At 26.9% G+C, this 20,609-nt stretch overlaps 1 protein-coding gene across 1 annotated transcript in view; it reads left to right on the plus strand.

Moving 5' to 3' along the window:
* LOC109598005 (Down syndrome cell adhesion molecule-like protein Dscam2) overlaps nucleotides 1-20,609 on the plus strand; it is a 106,965-nt gene that overhangs the window by 31,636 nt on the left and 54,720 nt on the right. The window contains exons 2-7 of the mRNA XM_020013815.2: nucleotides 3,634-3,792; nucleotides 8,227-8,376; nucleotides 8,460-8,580; nucleotides 8,630-8,840; nucleotides 9,013-9,253; nucleotides 17,983-18,136. Of these exons, the coding sequence (XP_019869374.2) occupies nucleotides 3,789-3,792; nucleotides 8,227-8,376; nucleotides 8,460-8,580; nucleotides 8,630-8,840; nucleotides 9,013-9,253; nucleotides 17,983-18,136 (881 nt within the window). The 5' untranslated portion in view covers nucleotides 3,634-3,788. The remainder of the gene's footprint in view (nucleotides 1-3,633; nucleotides 3,793-8,226; nucleotides 8,377-8,459; nucleotides 8,581-8,629; nucleotides 8,841-9,012; nucleotides 9,254-17,982; nucleotides 18,137-20,609) is intronic.

Here is a 20,609-nt window from a genome sequence, read left to right on the forward strand (position 1 = left end):
ACTGGCTTGCGACGAGGATGAGAAAATACGGAAAAATAAAGGGAACGGCTCAGTTGTCTCTTGCTTTCAAAATACTAATTAGGGCAATAACGACACCACATCATCACGTATAACATAAATCCGATTTATAACTGAATTAAATTCTTAACTCTTAATAATTGTCGATGTGTTGTGTGTGTTAAAATGTTTTATTTATCTAAAGGCACAACACAATTATTTTAAATTATTTACAGTGTTACATGAAATATTGAAAATTACTATTTGGTGGTTGGGAAAGATTTTTGTTAGAATTTGTTAAAACATAACACCAAATGCGTTATTAGAAGAAGGTCTTGAATGTTACTATTTGGTGATAAGGAAATTTTGGAAAAACTTAATTTTTTGAATTTTTTTGTTACTTACTAATATGTTACATTTTGGTAAAATGTAAAAAAAATTATTATAACTTAATTTATTTACTATATTTAATATGTGTATTGTATTAAATAAAACTTATTTAATAAAATTATTAAACTTTACTGTATTACAGATGTTGAATGTTATTACTTGGTATTTTTTGTTATCTAATAATGTTTTAAATTTTGCTAATACATATTAAAAATATATTGTAAATAGAAAAGTATATCGTAGTTAATTTAATTTATTAATTATATTAAATATTTATATTAAATTAAATAATTTTATTTAATTAACTAATAAAAATATGTAAACTAAATTAAAGCTGTTGAATATTATTATTTGGTAATTAAAAAGATTTTGAATTACTTAAATTTTTAAAATTTTTGTTATATTAAAATGTTATAAAATATTTAAAAAGTTGATAATTTAATGTATTAGCTGTTTCAAAGTACATACTCCATGTTTAGATACTTTTTGTTATCTAATAATGTTATATAAATGTAATATAAATAGAAAAATACATCATAGTTAATTTAATATATTAATTATATTAAATATTTATATTACATTAAATATGAGTTCAATTTTCGAAATTAACTAAAAAAAGTGTAAACTAAATTAGAAATGTTACTATTTCGTGATTAAACTACGTACTCAATTATGTTACAAGATACTTTTGTTATATAATAACGTTTTAAATTTTGCTAAAATGTATTAAAAAATAATTATAAATAGAAGTACACCGCAATCAATTTAATTTATTAATTATATTAAACATTTGTATTAAATTAAATTAAATGAGTCGAATGTTTTAAAATTAACTGATGAACATGTGTAAATTAAATTACAAATGTAGAAATATTACTATTTGGTGATTAAGAATGTTTTGAATTACTTAAATTTTTATGTTTTTTGTTATCTAAAGATTATGTCATATTTTTTTAAAATACAAAAATATAATAATTCAAAAAGTTTATCATAATTAATTTAATTTATAAACTATATTTAATATGTATATTACATTGAATAAAACTTGATTGATTTTTTAAAATTATTCAATTTGACTGAATACAGATGTTGAATGTTACTACTTGGTGATCAGGAAAGTTTCAAAGTAGATACCTAATTTTTAGATCCTTTTTGTTATCTAATAATGTTCTAAATTTTGGTAAAATGTAAATATGAGTCGAATTTTTAAAATCAATTAATAAAACTCTATAAACTAAATGGTAAATATTGAATATTACTATTTGGTGATTAAGCAAGTTTTGTATTACTTAATTTTTTAATATTTTTGGTACCTAATAATATGTTACAATATATATTATTAAAATAAAAAATATATATAATAATTCAAAAAGTTGTATATTGTATTAAATAAAACTTAATTGATTTTTTAGAATTATTTAATATAAATGGTTAAATTTGTATAAATTACAGATGTTGAGTGTTATAAGTTGGTGACTAGGAAAGTTATAAAGAATATACTTAATTTTTAGATGATTTTATTATTTAATAATGTTTTAATTTATTCTAAAACATATTAAAATATATTGTAAATAGAAAAGTTAATTATTATTAAATATTTATATTATATTAAAAGTAATATTTTTAAAATTAATTGATAAAGATGCATAAGCTAAATTAGGGATTGAATACTTAGAAATTAAAATTTAGAAAATAAGAAAATTATTAAATAATTAATGTATTAACTGTTTAACATTTTTACGGTGTTAAATCAAACTTATTGTTTTTTTCATTATCTAATAAAATACAATTAACTCAATTTTTAGATATATTTGTTACCTAGTAATTAATGTTATACATAATAAAATATAAATGTATTAAAAGTCATTATAAATATATAGCCATGTTAAATATTTGTATTGTATTAAATAAAACTTTTTAGACGAAGTAATAAAAATGCACGAATGGAATCACAGATGTTGAATGTTACTGTTTGGTGATTAGGAAAGTTTTAAATTTGGCATGCTCGAAAATGAACCTAATTGAGTTTTAACTGAATCTGCTATTTCTGAAACGATTGAACACATTTTGTGCGATGTTGCCTCTATAAAATTTCCCTGTTGCAGCAGCCACTTCAATTTCCTACATTCCACGCCATATTTAATAATAAATATCGAATAAAGAAATTATGAATACGATTTTATTTGTTTTTGGGCCATGATAATTTAATCTATAAATTATTAAATCTGATGCTTACGTTTAGATAAATGCATCGAATAAAATTTCAAATTTTAATTAAACTACCAGTATTGCATATTTTTAATTTAATGTGCTGTGGAATATAAATAAGGGTTTGGTTTTAATGGAGCTTAATAAGAACGAAAATACTGCTCGATAATAAATTTGAATAGTGTTCGGGCAAACAAAACGCTTTATTAAAACCATTTTATATTTTATACGTATTTGGGGAGCGTATGTGAAAAGCAAGATATTCTTTATTAATTTTTGAATATGTTTTATGTTGCGATAGATAGGTGAATAAAACACGTATTTATCATCAACAAATTAAAACAACAAACGGGGCAAATAAAATTAAATAAATGTTATGGAACACTTCAGCTTATTATTGTTGATACAATATTACATGAAGTCGCTTCAATAACATCCTTTTCAATTACAATCTTCACGATGTTATTCTTGAAATAAATAGTAAATAAGGATTAAGAGGGAATTTGTTTCAGGCACGCAACTGACTGGCACACGAAACAAAACAGCGATACAGAAAGCTCAATAAAATAAAATTAAATATTTTAAATGTTAAAAAATTGATGAATTTGATTGATCTGACGAGATAAACAGCACAAATCGAATTAGGGAGGTCGAACGATCAGATCCCAGTTATTACGAGTTACTGATGCAAGGCAGAAACGTTTGAAAATTAGCCTAATTGAGTTTTAACGGAATCAGGTCAATTTCAGATGCAGTCGAACATGCAATTTTCGTACTGTTGCATTTACGAAAAAAAAAGTCCAAGCCATTTCAATTTAGCAATTAAAACTTAATAAACTTACTATTCAGTAACATTATATGGCGTTTATCTCTGGTGGAACTGGAGTGGGTTTAAATTAAGGTTTTTGAAAGGAAATCTTGTTTGAACTGAACACTACTTAGTCATAGAATTGTATTTGATTAAAACTTCGAAAGTCGAAGAAAAAATAGCTGGTGTGATGTAAAATGGTTTAATTAGTCGGTCCTCGTTTGTTTTAGTGGTGAACCAGCATTACGACGTGGCTGTCTACCACACGCATGTATCGGCCGGTAACACAGCAGTATTGGGCTGTGTGATTCCCGCTTTTGTCAAGGAACATGTCACCGTGACGTCGTGGTCCAGGGATGAGTCTATCTTACTGCCCGGCTCCAATATGGGTGAGTCCACATGGAATAATGATTATTATTAATATTCTCTAAAAATAGGGAAATAAACGTATATTTATTTAAAAATAGGTTTTTATTTATAATTGTTACAAAAAATCTAAAAAAATTAAAAATTAACAAAATTTGGTGTTTATTAAAATTAAAAATTTGAACTAATATGGGGTATTTCCACCTCTATTTCAAATGACTTGAATCTTTTGTTCAAACTCAAAATCTGGATTCGAATTTCATTTTGGTCCAAATTCGTTCAAATATCGAGTAGAAGACGTTCCAAATCCTCTAAGTTATTCGGACGGTCACCCCACCTGGGTTGTTCTGTGACTTCAAAATTAGAAGTACCAAAAATCTTCAACCTGTAATATCCTTTAATCTTGTAATAAATTGTGAAACATGGGAATACAGTTAATTAGTAAGTGATTTGTAAAAATTGGACTTATCCAATAAAATGAAGAAATACATCATAGTTAATTTAATATATTAATTAATATTTATATTACATTAAATGAGTAGCATTTTTAAAATTAACTAAAAAAAGTGTAAACTAAATTACAAATGTTGAATATTACTATTTGGTGATCAGGAAAGTTTCAAACTACATACTTAATTATGTTATAAGATACTTCTGTTGTATAATAAATAATGTTTTAAATTTTGCTAAAATGTATTAATAAATATATTATAAATAGAAAAGTACACCGCAATTAATTTAATTTATTAATTATATTAAACATTTAATTAAATTAAATGAGTCAATTTTTTAAAATTAACTGATAAACATATGTAAACTAAATTTTCAATATTACTATTTGGTGATTAAGAAAGTTTTGAATTACTTAAATTTTTAAGTTTTTTGTTATCTAAGAATATATTATATTTTATTAAAATGTAAAAATATAGTAATTAAAAAAGTTTATATATTATATTAAATAAAATTTAATTGATTTTTTAAAATTATTTAATAAAATTATTGTACTTAACTGAAATACAGGTGTTGAATGTTATTATTTGGTGATTAGCAAAGTTTCAAAATACATAGTGAATTTTAGGATGCTTTTGTTATATTGCTAAAATGTGTTAAAATATATTAAAATAGAAAAGTACACGGTAGTTAATTAAATTTATTAATTATATTAAACATTTATAATAAATTAAAGAGTCGAATTTTTAAAATTAATAAATAAAACACTAATTTATTAACTATATTTAATATGTATATTGTATTAAAAAAAACTTGGTTGATTTTTTAGAATTACTTAATATAAATGTTTAATTTGTCCCACATCCTCTGTTATTCGGACGGTCAGGATGATCCCTTAAACGTCTCCCAAGAATGTCTGAGACATGTTCTATTGGGTTAAGCTCTGTACTGCAAGCTGGCCGTTCTATAACATTAATCCCAACTTCAGCAAAATAATCTCGTACAACATGTTTGGTTGCGCATAAGTAAAAAAATTGGACCTGTTCTTCTAGGATGAATTGAAGATGAGTAAAATTATACTAGTTAATTAGAAGTTCCAAAAATCATCAATTTGTAATATTCTTTAATCTTGCAATAAATTGTGAAACATGGAAATACAGTTAATTGGTAAGTGATTTGTAAAAATTTAACTCATCCAATAAAATGAAGAAGAGCAACATAAAAGACACGTCTGTTATTCATTGCTTAACATTCAGTGTCTGAATTATGTCATTTAAAGATGAATATTAGTTTTTTGTGACTTTAAATGTGTTAATTAATCGGGTTTTAATGAATTCTTATTAAGATAAGCGGATACATTTGATTTGAGGTTGTTTTTGTCAAAAAAGCGCTTTAACTTCTAAAATTGGCCCTAATCCAATTGTTTTTAAATGTTAAAAGTACCCTACTGCATATAATTACTCTATTACCTTCCAGAGCCTAAGATTAGGTATGTAAATGTTAATAGCAAACGTTCATTAAAACCAGATAGAAGGGTTTAAAACTGTCGGAATAATAATTGAGTTGAAATATGTGGAATTTATGTATGCGTCGGACGGAAACCATTACACAGCCAAATATAAATTGAGCTGTCCAGTAGTATTGAAAAGTGACTTTGTAAATAAAATAGTGATAATCGAATAATTACGTGCTGATCAATGAAATATCATCAAGACTTAAAATTGAATTGGATAATAACATATATACGGATTTGCTGACCTATTCACAAACGGCCGTCGAATAATATCTCGCCACTGTGGAAGCGTGTTTTTGCCGAATAAAAATGATGACACGGACTATTGTCGAAAGGAAATAATCAATTTACAGATTGTGGCATTCGACTCAAAATCTACCGGCCATTGTGCCTAGATACCTTCTCTTTATTCGACCGCCGACTGGACATTTATCAAGATGCATTCCGTGAAAAGTTTTTTTCTGGATCTAATCAAAAATAAATGCGGAATCAACATGGTTTATTGGACCCTCCATTCGGCGGAAACGTCTTGATTTGTTGTGGAATAACTTTTATCCGTCAAGGTTTGGAAATTTCGTTGTCATTTAAATGATTTTCATACGTTAAATTCCAATATAATAGGAAAGCCCGCTGCTCCGGCGTACAAGGAAAATTGCAAAGATGGAGAGATTATACGTGAATATCTAATTCAAAAAATAAAACCCCAGAGGTTCTTGTTGTATTCTTTTACGAAGTTCAGCTCGCAGGAATGGACAGTCGGTGGGTAAAATGACCTGAACGCCGGAATAGCCACCGTTCTATAAAGAAACTTAAATTGAATATGAACTCCGGACGATGGTTTTGTCTTTCCATTACGTAATAAAATAAAAACCGTATGGGATATGTTCCAACTATATTTATATTTTATGCTGATGCACCTTTTCGCGTTCCAAATTAGCTTAAATCAATTTCCAAAACGTAAAAGGACATTGCTTCCGTATATTGGAGCCAATTTCAACTACATTGTTCCAAGAAAATGACTCACCACCTATAATTTTGTACATAGATTTTTCTGTTCAAGTAAATAGTACGTTGTTTGTAAATCACTTACTAGTTAACTGTACTTTAAAACATTTTTCTTACAATTCATTGCAAGATTAAAATTTATTTTGAGTTGAGTGCATTTGGAGCTTCTAATTTTTGAAGTCTCAGGAAAACTAATATTAATTTTAATCATTTTTCAGTGACACAATTCAGATTCTGAATATTAAGCAACGTGTAACAAACGTGTCTTTTATTTTGTTCTTCTTCACTTTATTGGATGAGTTCAATTTTTACAAATCACTTACTAATTAACTGTACTTCCAAACTTTTTTCTTACAATTTATTGCAAGATTAAAGGCTATTTTGGGTTGAGAATATTTGAAACTTCTAATATTTGAAGTCACAGAAAAACTAATATTAATTTTACTCATTTTTAAGTGACATAATTCAGATATTCAATATTAAAGAACGTGTAACTAACGTGTCTTTTATTTTACTCTTCTTCACTTTATTGGATGAGTCCAATTTTTACAAATCACTTACAAATTAACTGTACTTCCAAACTTTTTTTTTACAATTTATTACAAGATTAAAATTTATTTTGGGTTGAAAGCATTTGGAACTTCTAATTTTTGAAGTCACAGAAAAACTAATATTAATTTTACTCATCTTTCAGTGACATAATTCAGATTATGAATATTAAGCAACGTGTAACAAACGTGTCTTTTATTTTGTTCTTCTTCACTTTATTGGATGAGTTCAATTTTTACAAATCACTTACTAATTAACTGTACTTCCAAACTTTTTTCTTACAATTTATTGCAAGATTAAAATTTATTTTGGGTTGAGAGCATTTGGCACTTCTAATTTTTGAAGTCACAGAAAAACTAATATTAATTTTACTCATCTTTAAGTGACATAATTCAGATTGTGAATATTAAACAACGTGTAACAAACGTGTCTTTTATTATGCTCTTCTTCACTTTATTGGATGAGTCCAATACAAATCACTAATTAACTGTACTTCCAAACTTTTTTCTTACAATTTATTGCAAGATTAAAATTTATTTTGGATTGAGAGCATTTGGAACTACAAATTTTTGAGGTCACAAAAAACTAACATTAATATATGTTTAATGATATAATTGAGATATTAATATCTTCTTAAGGTTTGTTCTTAACATTTACTTATCTAATCTTAAACTCTGGTATGTAATATGATATGCAGTAGACCAGAGACAATTAAAAAATAAATTGGATTAAACCCAGTTTCAGAAGTTAAAGCAAAACTTTCGCAAAAACAACTCCATCAAATTCATTTATTGACATGAATTTCATCCAGACAAATCAAATGTATCCGCTTATCTTAATAAGAATTCATTAGAACCCACAGCAAAGCCAATTCTCGAACTCCATTTATCATTTTTATCTCACTCGGTCTATCTGCTATAAAATTGGTTTTCTCTTTCAGGAGGTAGAATAGTCGTTACATATGGAACAGGCGAGCTCCATATACGCTCGGCCAGAGCTGAAGATGGCTTATCAAGATATTCCTGCCTAACGTTGCATTCATTGACGCAGGAAAGGAAACGTAGTGCACCAGCAATGCTTACAGTAACAGGTATGAATCGCAAACAAACATCTCCATTAAATTAATGAATCCGTGCAGGTCCTTAAGTAATTATTTGCTTCTTTCATTTGCAGAACCGACCAGAAGCAGCGCACCGAGATTGGCACCGACAATACAGACGATCGTGACGGCCGAAGGCGAGTCCGACGTCCATTTGACGTGTCCCGCCCAAGGGAACCCTCCGCCAACTTTTAAGTATGATTTTCGGTGGTTTTTTTATAATCTGCTCACTTGTAATTTGCAGTTGGTTTCGCGAGATCGGGGGGCACTTGCAGCCGGTCCATTCGTCGGCGAGGTTCGAGCCCAGCCAGGACATACTGCTGATCAGGAGGGTGAAGACGAACGATGCGGGCAGATGGACGTGCAAGGTGTCCAACAATTTGGGGGAGCAGCGGCTTGACATTCATTTATCGGTGACCGCCCACTTAAATGTGCATGTACTACCCCAATTGCAGGTAAAGGTAGTTAGCCAAAGGTTATTGGTCCTTTTTTCTCGTCGTACGTAGACATGGGACGTCTTACAAAACGTCAAACAAGTACCCAACAACAAAAAACCACTATTTAACACACACACCACCGTAGAGTGAAATTGGTGGAAATAATGTTAGTGTTTTAATCCCTTAACAGGTCATTAATTCCGGAGAGAGTGCGGTGTTCAATTGTTCGGTGTCCGGAAGTCCGGTGCAACGGATCCAGTGGTACAGAAACGGCGAGCCGCTCACTATTGACGAAAACGAAAATGTGAAATTACTAAGCCCCCTGGTTTTGGCCGTGAGGGAAATAACTAGACACGATCGTGGGATGTATCAATGTGTCGTCCAAAATGATAGAGAGAGCGCCCAAGGCAGTGCCGAGCTACGCTTAGGAGGTAAGCTACAAACGGTTATTTCCTACAATTAAACGACATTTGTTGTACGCTTCGTTTACACGCGTGGATATACACTCTAAATTACCAACATTGTTATCGTGTTTTATTTTGTTCCTGTTCACATTGCTACTTCACTCAAATATTTAGATTATCACTTACTAACTAGCTTTGTTTGCAAAGTTTTTTTATAATTTATTACCTGATTAAAGTTGATAACGTGGATATTCAATACTGAACATGCAACAACGTGGCTTTTATACTTGTTTTCACATTGTTTCTTTACACTTATATTTTTATTAACACTTACTAATTAATTTTACTTACGAACTTTTCCTTGCAAATTACAGGAATGTGGAGGGCTGTTTTTGGACGAGAACATTTAATCCATTAATTTAGTTTAATTATACAATTTTGTTCTTCTTCACTTTATAGCATCGTTCAATATTTATAAATTATTTACTAATTCCAAAATTTTTTCTTACAATTCTCTGCAAGATGAACATGTCTTTTATTTTGCTTTTCTTCATGTCCTATTTTTATAAATCACTTACTAATTAACTCTACTTCCAATTTTCTTTTCTTACAATTTATAGCAAGGTTAAAGGCTATTATCGGTTGGGAGTATTTGATACTTCTAATTTTTACAGAAATCACAGAAAAACTAATATTAATTTTACTCATCTTTCAGTGGCATAATTCAGATATTAAATGTTAAAGAACGTGTAACAAACGTGTCTTTTATTTTACTCTTCTTCATTTTATTGGATGAGTCCAATTTTTACAAATCACTTACTAATTAACTGTACTTGCAGACTTTTTTCTTACAATTTATTGCAAGATTAAAATTTATTTTGGGTTGAGAGCAGTTGGAACTTCTAATTTTTGAAGTTAGAGAAAAACTAATATTAATTTTAATCATTTTTCAGTGACAAAATTCAGATTCTGAATATTAAGCAACGTGTAACAAACATGTTTTTTATTTTGCTCTTCTTCACTTTATTGAATGAGTCCAATTTTTACAAATCACTTATTAATTAACTGTACTTCCAAACATTTTTCTTACAATTTATTGCAAGAGTAAAATTTACTTTGGGTTAAGAGCATTTGGAACTTCTAATTATTGATGTTACAGAAAAATTAATATTAATTTTACTTATTTTTAAGTGACATAATTCAGATATTAAATATTAAAGAACGTGTAACAAACGTGTCTTTTATTTTACTCTTCTTCATTTTATTGGATGAGTCCAATTTTTACAAATCACTTACTAATTAACTGTACTTCCAGACTTTTTTCTTACAATTTATTGCAAGATTAAAGGCTATTTTGGGTTGAGAACATTTGAAACTTCTGATTTTTGAAGTCACAGAAAAACTAATATTAATTTTACTCATTTTTAAGTGATATAATTCAGATATTAAATATTAAAGAACGTGTAACAAACGTGTCTTTTATTTTACTCTTCTTCATTTTATTGGATGAGTCCAATTTTTACAAATCACTTACTAATTAACTGTACTTCCAGACTTTTTTCTTACAATTTATTGCAAGATTAAAATTTATTTTGGGTTGAGAGCAGTTGGAACTTCTAATTTTTGAAGTCAGAGAAAAACTAATATTAATTTTAATCATTTTAAAGTGACATAATTCAGATACTAAATATTAAAGAACGTGTAACTAACTTGTCTTTTATTTTACTCTTCTTCACTTTATTGGATGAGTCCAATGTTTACAAATCACTTACTAATTAACTGTACTTCCAGACTTTTTTCTTACAATTTATTGCAAGATTAAAATTTATTTTGGGTTGAGAGCAGTTGGAACTTCTAATTTTTGAAGTCAGAGAAAAACTAATATTAATTTTAATCATTTTTCAGTGACAAAATTCAGATTCTGAATATTAAGCAACGTGTAACAAACATGTTTTTTATTTTGCTCTTCTTCACTTTATTGGATGAGTCCAATTTTTACAAATCACTTATTAATTATCTGTACTTCCAAACATTTTTCTTACAATTTATTGCAAGAGTAAAATTTATTTTGGGTTAAGAGCATTTGGAATTTCTAATTGTTGAAGTCACAAAAAAACTAATATTAATTAATTAATTGACATGATATATTTATAAATCTTTTATAAATTATCTGAGCTTTCAAACTTTTTTTTACAATTTATAGCAGGATTAAAAGCTTTTGTTAAAGTCTCAAAAAATAGCTAATACCAATTTTACTCAATTTTAACTGATGTAATATAGACGATACTGAATATTGAACAAGGTGCAAGATAAAAACTGTCATAAACTGAGGTATGCCAATAAGGAGAATGTATTACTTAATATATGCAAATGATACCGGAGTGGAGCATTTTCATCTCCCAAAGTTATTCACGTATCTGAATTTCACTATGGTTGAAAACTTAATTTACACATCGCTCGAAAGTTTTAAGTGTTATTTATGATAATAAAGCCACATCTTAATTACGAGATAAGCGTTAAGAATAAGGGCTTAAAGTATCACTGGGTATATTGGGAACTTTTTTCACGTGAAAAAAAAAAAAAAATAGGTAAATATCTTTCATAAGCTTCGCGGCGTTTAATGAAGTAATTTATCATGTGGCCGCGGAAGTTTAATGATATTTTCCGTACAGAAAGAATGTTTTCTCTTAGCGTAGCCCACGATTTGGCCTTATTCAAGTATAAAATTATTTTATGCGAAGGGAGAGGAAACTCGGTTTTACATCATTGGTGACGGAAGTTGGAACTCATTTCCTGTACGGTTTTTCGCCTCGCTTTACCTAAACGAAAGCCGCACCGGAGTGAGAACTGTACTTACTTCCATTATATCATTATTTAATCCGCACCATAGTGATTTTTATACACACCATCTCAAACACTTATCTTATATTCCTTTTAACATCTTTAAACTTTGATATTAAAGACGTGAAATAACACCCGGCAACAAAGAGACTGTTTCCATCAAAATTATTTAATATTTTTTGAAATGCTAATGAAAGGCTGCCATTTTATTATTTCCTCCCTTTTGTATGGTGAAAATATTTAAAAATATTTTAGTCAAGCCATCCTTTAATTACAATTTATGATATATTAAAAAAAGTGGGAATATTTTACATTACAAATATATATTAGTGTGGCCACACAACTTATCCTTATGTTACAAAAATGGTGGATGCGCCACAAATTTTGAAATAATTTCTTAAATTAATAATTTTGATATCTTTGTCAGTTAAAAAGTGTTAACTAATATTAATTAATATTAATTAAGTTTATCTATGCGATTTGTGTTATTAAATGACTTGCAGGAATATTTAAAATAGATAATTTGTGTAAACTGGAAACAAACTTATCCTCATGTTACAAAAATGGTGAATGCGCCACATGTTTTGAAATAATTTTTTACATTCACAACTTTGATATCTTTGACAGTTAAGAATTATTGACTAATATAGATTAAAATTAATAAGTTCATCTGTGATTTCTTTATTAAAAAAGACTGCAGGAATATTTAAACTAGACTCCTCTTACAAAAATGGTGGATGCGCCGCACGTTTTGAAACAATTTCCTAAATTTATACCTTTGATGTGGTTTGGAGGAAGTTTAACATCTTTAAACTTTGATATTTAATTATTTCATTTCTTTTGTGTTTTAACTATATTTATAAATATCTAAGCCAAGTTTTAGCCAAGAATTTCTTAAATTCTTTAGTTTAATATTTTACTGGAATTATAGTATATAAAATTTATTTAGATATTAGAATTTCTTACGTTTCAAATCACTTACTAATTAACTGTACTTCCAAACTTTTTTCTTACAATTTATTGCAAGATTAAAGGCTATTTTGGGTTGAGAACATTTGAAACTTCTGATTTTTGAAGTCACAGAAAAACTAATATTAATTTTAATCATTTTTCAGTGACACTATTCAGATTCTGAATATTAAGCAACGTGTAACAGACGTGTTTTTTATTTTGCTCTTCTTCACTTTATTGGATGAGTCCAATTGTTATAAATCACTTACTAATTAATTGTACTTCCAAACTTTTTTCTTACAATTTATTGCAAGATTAAAGGCTATTTTGGGTTGAGAACATTTGAAACTTCTGATTTTTGAAGTCACAGAAAAACTAATATTAATTTTACTCATTTTTAAGTGACATAATTCAGATACTAAATATTAAAGAACGTGTAACTAACGTGTCTTTTATTTTACTCTTCTTCACTTTATTGGATGAGTCCAATTTTTACAAATCACTTACTAATTAACTGTACTTCCAGACTTTTTTCTTACAATTTATTGCAAGATTAAAATTTATTTTGGGTTGAGAGCAGTTGGAACTTCTAATTTTTGAAGTTAGAGAAAAACTAATATTAATTTTAATCATTTTTCAGTGACAAAATTCAGATTTTGAATATTAAGCAACGTGTAACAAACATGTTTTTTATTTTGCTCTTCTTCACTTTATTGGATGAGTCCATTTTTTATAAATCACTTATTAATTGACTGTACTTCCAAACATTTTTCTAACAACAAGTTTTAGCCAAGAATTTCTTAAATTCTTTAGTTTAATATTTTACTGGAATTATAGTATATAAAATTTATTTAGATATTAGAATTTCTTACGTTTCAAATCTTATTAGTTTGGTTTATCTGTGTCAGTAGAAAGTATTAACAACTTATTGATTAAAATGAACTAGTTTAACTATGTGATTTGTGTTATTTAATTAAATAAGACTGCAGCATATTTTAAAATATTTAAACTAGGTTTATTTGAAGGAAACTTGTCGTTCCATTTAACATTTCATTAGAATTGCACTTTACGACATTTTAAAAGATCTTATTACCCACTTTACCACATTTTTATTAGTTTCAGTTAGGTACAAATTCACAATAAAATGATGCCTTTCATAAATTTGAATAATAAAACAATAATATAGTATTATAACGTGTCGAAATAAAATTATACGTATAAATTACAAAGTATAGTTAAATTGTAACAGTATTTAGTTGAGCCGTTAGCCCGAAAACTGATTTGTGCACTTCAATCGACATAAACTCCGAGATAATATCAATAACACGTAATAATTACTATTAAAACTAAATTGCTATTTGATCATGAAATTTCGTTGACGCAATGTAATACCACGTTTTGATTTGTAACGGGTTTGCAAAAACAGTTTTTAATTACGCAGTTATTACGACCGACGAAAATTCGCGTGTCGCTATAATTGTAATTAATCCGGACTACAGTGTGTGTACGTGTGTGCGTCCAGATCCGGACGGGGATGGGGAGAAAAAAAAAAATAAATAAAATTCGAATAAAACGTTTCGGTGTTAAATGTAGTGTGTCCCCGTATCGTGCTTTAGATTTGCGCCCAATAAAACAATATGCGCTAATAAAATAACTGTACTGTAGAACTTCTCACCATTGGCTCACTACCCCAGTAATCATTAATCTGGTACATTAAACAAATTTAACAGATCGCTTGTTAATGGTCACCAATACAAACCCATTTGAGCTCAATTGGCGAGCACACTACTTGTTTATATAAATCAAATGCATTCGACCTTAATCTATTATTTCTATATTATTGGTCCGCCATTCATCCAACAATGGTTAATATTAATTTTAGTTTATGGACTACTGAAAATAAGCAATCAACAAATTGAAGCTGAAACAAATAATAATCATTGTTGTTGTTGTTATTGAATTTTACTTAATTGATTCTAATTAGTAACATTAATAGTTGTTTGTTTTGTGAACAAAGAGACTTTTCCTACATTCGTTTAATTGAATATAATGACTGAAATTGTTAAAATTGGAAAATTTAATGTTGTGGAATCATGTGAAAACAGTTAGCATAAAATTGAATTGAATTTGATCAATATTCATTGTTTGCTTTAATATTATTGTTAAATCAGAAAACAAATATGATGATAAATAATGGTGGAAAACTTGTGTAAATACGTTTGTAATTATTTTTTGCCTAAAATGTTTACGAATTTGATTCAATTTTAATTTTTTACAAAATTATTAGGGTGCACGTTCTTCCACAACTCGTCGTCATTTTATTTATTGGTCGCATATTTTATTTGCTAAAAACAATAAAACGCGACCAATAGAACAGTAAAACAATTATCATAAAATAAAACATGTAACAATTAATCATTTTTAATTAATTTCACCCAATTTCATAAATTGTTTTTCATAGTTTGTATTGTCCGGATTTATCTAACGGAAGCATTAAATATTTCATTCGCGATTCAAGCTTCAGCTGGAATTAGCAATTCAAATATTAGTATTTATTTTTGCACTGGCCGGATTTATCTTTTGATGGGAAATCAAATCATTAAATTTTGATTATGGCCAGGCGATTGTTTGTTTATTATTTACGAATGATGGTGCACTTAAAAAATAAACGTGTGGAATATATCGATGATGTTTTATTTAATAAATTTCTGGACGCTCCTTTATTGTACAATAAATTGGTTGGTGAAAACTATTTTTTGATAAATGCCCATATAAAACAATTTTGGATTGTTACAATTTATTCTAACTCTCAAAATAATTTAAAGCTAAAAACTGCGAAAATTTACATAACTGAAATCACATATAAAAATAAAAAGCAATATTATTATATGTAAATTTTAATTGGAAAACTTTTTAGTTTATAATTAAAAGGATTATTGTGAAATAAGCTTGACAATTTTATTTGTTATATTCTATTATTATATACTAGTGTATACAGGGCTTAAAACCATCATAGCAACAATTTTTGATTAAACTTCAAAAAGTATTCAAACATATTTATTTGTATTCAATGTAAAATATATTAAATATATTATTATAAAATAAAATAGACTAATGCAATAATTTAAAGCTTAAACATATAATATTTCTATATATTTTTTATTATAAAACACTAAGTAAGAAATCATTTATGAAACTATCGTTAACAATTTTTAAACCATAAAAACGAACAATTATTTGAACAAATTAAATATATTTTAATTTGATATTTTATAAAATTAAAATCAGATATGGAAACAAAATTATTATATGTAAACTTTAATAGAAAACCTGTTATCCATAATAAAGTTTATAATTAAAAGAATTACTTGAAGAAAGATTAACAATTTTATTAGTTACAATTTGTTATTAAATGTATGAAACGTTTAAATAGTTCAAAACTATCACAGTAACAATTTTTCATTAAACAACAAAAATAATTGATAATGATAATTATTTTAACAAGTTGACTGTAAATTTATATAAAATACATTAAAAGGTAATACTTTTAAAATATTATTCACATATGAATGAAAGTTTCTATTTTTTATAATAAAATACATTGGTCAATAAAAAATCATTTATGAAACTATTATTAACAATTTTTAAACCATAGCAACTAATAATTATTTGAATAAGTTAACTTTCCTTACAAAATTCAATAGATTTTTTAACTTTCAATGTTTCTGAAGCTTTTATACCTCCACAAATAATTAAAAGCAAAATAATTTTGAACTTTTAAATAACTAAAATCAGACATAAAAATAAAAGCAATATTGTTATTTGTAAAGTATAATGGGTAAACTTGTTATCCTTAATATAGTTTATTATTAAAAGAAGAATTTAAAACTATCCTAGTAACAATTTTTCATTAAATAACAAAATAACTGATAATTATTTTAACAAGTATACTAATGTTAAAGGCTAATACTTATAAAATAAAATCATGCCATGGTTAACAATATTTACAACATAAAAACTAATAATTATTTAAACAACTTAAATTTTTAACTATTTTAATAGTTTTTTTTGACCATTAAATACTAATGTATGAAATGTATATACAATTTAAAACTATCATAGAAAGAATTTTTCATTAAACAGCAAAAACTGATAAATATTTTAACAAATTTACTGATAATCCATACAAAATATATTAAAGTCTAATATTTATAAAATAAAATTGACTACTTCAATATATATTTAGGGGCATAAATGAACGAGTTTAAACTCATTTCTGTATATTTTTTATTGCAAAATTCATCGGTTAGAAACAAGTCATATATTAAAAATTTTTACACCATAAAAACTAATAATCATTTCTTTACAAAATTTAATATTTTTTTCAATGTTTCAATGTTTTCAAACTTTTATACATTTACAAAATCAAATATGGAAATAAAAAGCAATATTATTATGTACAAAGCTTAATTGGAAAGCTTGTTATGCTTAAAAAAGCTTATAATAAAAAAGATTACTTAAAAAACAAGTTTATTAATTAAAACTAATAATTATTTATCACAAAGTTTAACTGATTTTTTTTTTTTTTGGTTCAATACTTTTGTAACTTTTAAACATTTACATGATTACATACAAGTAAAAAGCTTTGACATTTTATAAAATTAAAATCATTGATGGAGAAAATATTTATTAATAACAAAAAATATTTATTAGGAGATTTATTATTTTCTTATTAAATAAGAATTGTACAATTATGGTATTTATGACATAAATTTTCATTTATTTTAACCTATAATAATTTTGTAAATATAAAGTATAGAGTAGATACAAACCTTACATAAAACGGCAAAACAAAATTCGTATCTAAAACAAAACTAGCCGAAAGTGAGAAAGAGTGAAGGAGCAAAAAGAAAAACGTGTTGAGAATGTAAATAAATAATTTGATTGTGCCGGCTTTGTTGCAGATACGGTTCCGGAACTGCAGTACACGTTTATAGAACAGGCCATGACACCTGGTCCTCAAGTTTCCCTAAGGTGTTCGGCTACCGGCTCGCCCCCGCCCCAGTTCCGCTGGCTGCTCGACGGCGAACTTTTAAACGACATCAAATTTGGTCACCGGTAAGATTTGGCGGATGCCGCCGACTTTTATTTTTAAAATTAACCAACTTTCGTTTCGTTCGGACCCAAACACGGTTTATTTTAGTTGTTGGGAGTTCTGCGAGAACGAAAAATAAACCTACCTGTTTCCATTGGGACGTTCCATTTGTCCTGTCGTAATCTTAATATTGTTAAAGTTCTTTATCGAACTCGACACAAATTACCTTTATGTATACGCAATTTCTTAAGTTTAGTGCGAAGTTTTAATTGAAACGGTGTGTTAGAAGTTTTTTTACGTGCGGGACACAAATACCTTATACATTTGAGGTCAATGAAGTAGCTGAAACCAATTTATTAAATTGCTGAAGTTTTGATGTAACATATCTCTTCTTTACCACTACAAATTCACCAGTAAAATATTACTGGAGTAACTAATAAATCCAACAATCTTTTGTCGATGTGTGCCATTAAATAACCCTTCCAGAGAACTAGGCATTTCAAATTTTTATCGATAAGTTTTAATTAAAATCACGCTGCTTTAAAATATCCTATGGAAGTATGCAACGTGTTTTTTTTTTATTATAATGTTGGGAAATGCGGTAATGCGAAGCTTTTATTTGTAATTTAAAAACTACATGATTTTAATTTACTAACATTCACAAAATTTCAAATCCATACACATGTTTAAAACTTGCTGTAAAAATGCTATTTTCAGTTTTTATGCTTTTTCATGACTCGCCTGAAATTAAAAAATACTTAATTATAAATCCATAGAATACGATACATTATTACCTATATTAAATTTTTTCTGAATTATTTCCATCAAATTAAAGAGTTCATATTTGTTTTAACGATAAAACGGAAATTATTTATTCATGCTGCACCAGCCGATATTTTGCTGAGTTTTAACAATTTCTTATTTTAAATTTTCTTAAATATAAAGTGTGTAGAATATAAAACTGTCTCTGTTGTGTTAGTTTCCTATTTAAGTTAGATTCCCCAGACATTCACTTCAGGGAATACAGAAAATGCCTCGGCAAACTTATGCTTTCCTACAATTTTATTCTAAATATAAACATATGTTTTCTTTTTTTACTTTTAAGGTAACATTTGAGACTGACTTAAATACACTAGTTGCAAATATTACAGTTACTTTTGATTTTATAAAAGTAAATGAACAAATTCTTTATAATTAATTGTTAATGAAGTTAGAATTGTGGTCCTATTTGGTAAGCATTATTCTCCTGTTGCTTTGCCACAAAGGATCCAGAAAGTGTCAGCTTCGTTCACATAAACTAACATTTAAATTTATACTAAACAATATTTAGCATTGGATTAATTATTTTCAAATGTAATTTATCTCTGAAAATTTTAACTTTTCATTTGAAAATGAAGTTAAATGTGCCAGTTATAAATTTATTCAACTAGTTTTAGGTTTCCTTAATAAAAATTCCCACATATTTATAAAATTTATCATAAAATATATTTTTCGTGTTTCATGTTTTATTAATGCACGTTTCACTTAAAATTACTTAATTACGCAACCATAAAATACGGCAGAAATATAAACTATGAATTTTTACTGAAATATTTAAAATTTCATATTTATTTTTCCGATAAAAGATAAAATTATATATTCATAAAGCATCAACCGATATTTTGTTGTGTTTCAACAATTTATTATTTAAAGTTTTCTTAAATATAAGTCTAATCTATTTAAGTCAGATTTCTCAGACGTTCACTTCAGGGAATACAGAAAATGTCTCGGCAAACTTATGCTTTCCTACAATTTTATTTTAAATATTAATATGTTTTTTATTCACTCTTTTACTTGACATTTTATACTGAGGTATCAGTACATTGGTTACAAATATTACAGTTACATTCATAATTAACATTAAATTAATTTTTTTATTGACAAAAATTAAATATATAATCATGAAGCATCAATCAATATTTAGTTGAGTTTTAGTAATTTCTTATTTAAAGTTTTCTTAAACATAAAGTGTATAAAATACTGTTATCTATACTAACTATCTGTTGTGTTAGTTTTTTGTTTAAGTCAGATTCCCCAGACATTCACTTCAGGAATACAGTAAATATTTCGGCCAACTTAGGCTTTTCTACAATTTTATTTTAAATATTAACATATTTAAGTTTTCTTATTTACTTTTCAGTTGACGTCTTAAATTGACATATTAATACATGGGTTACAAATGTTATAGTTACGTTTGTTCTTATTAAAATCAAATTAAGGTAACAAATTATCTAGAATTAATTTTTAAATAGAATTAAAATTGTGATCCAATTTTGTGAGTTTTATCCCCTTGTTGCTTTTGTGCTTTACCACAAAGGATTCAGAAAAGGTCAGCTTCGTTTATACGGACTAACATTTCAATTTATGTTAAACAACATTTCGCAATGGATTAATTATTTTTAAATGCAATTTATCCGAGGAAAGTTTTCAACTTTTCATTTTAAAACGGGGTCAAAT

Source organism: Aethina tumida, chromosome 1 (assembly GCF_024364675.1).
Source record: "Aethina tumida isolate Nest 87 chromosome 1, icAetTumi1.1, whole genome shotgun sequence".
NCBI classification, from domain to species: Eukaryota; Metazoa; Arthropoda; class Insecta; order Coleoptera; family Nitidulidae; genus Aethina; species Aethina tumida.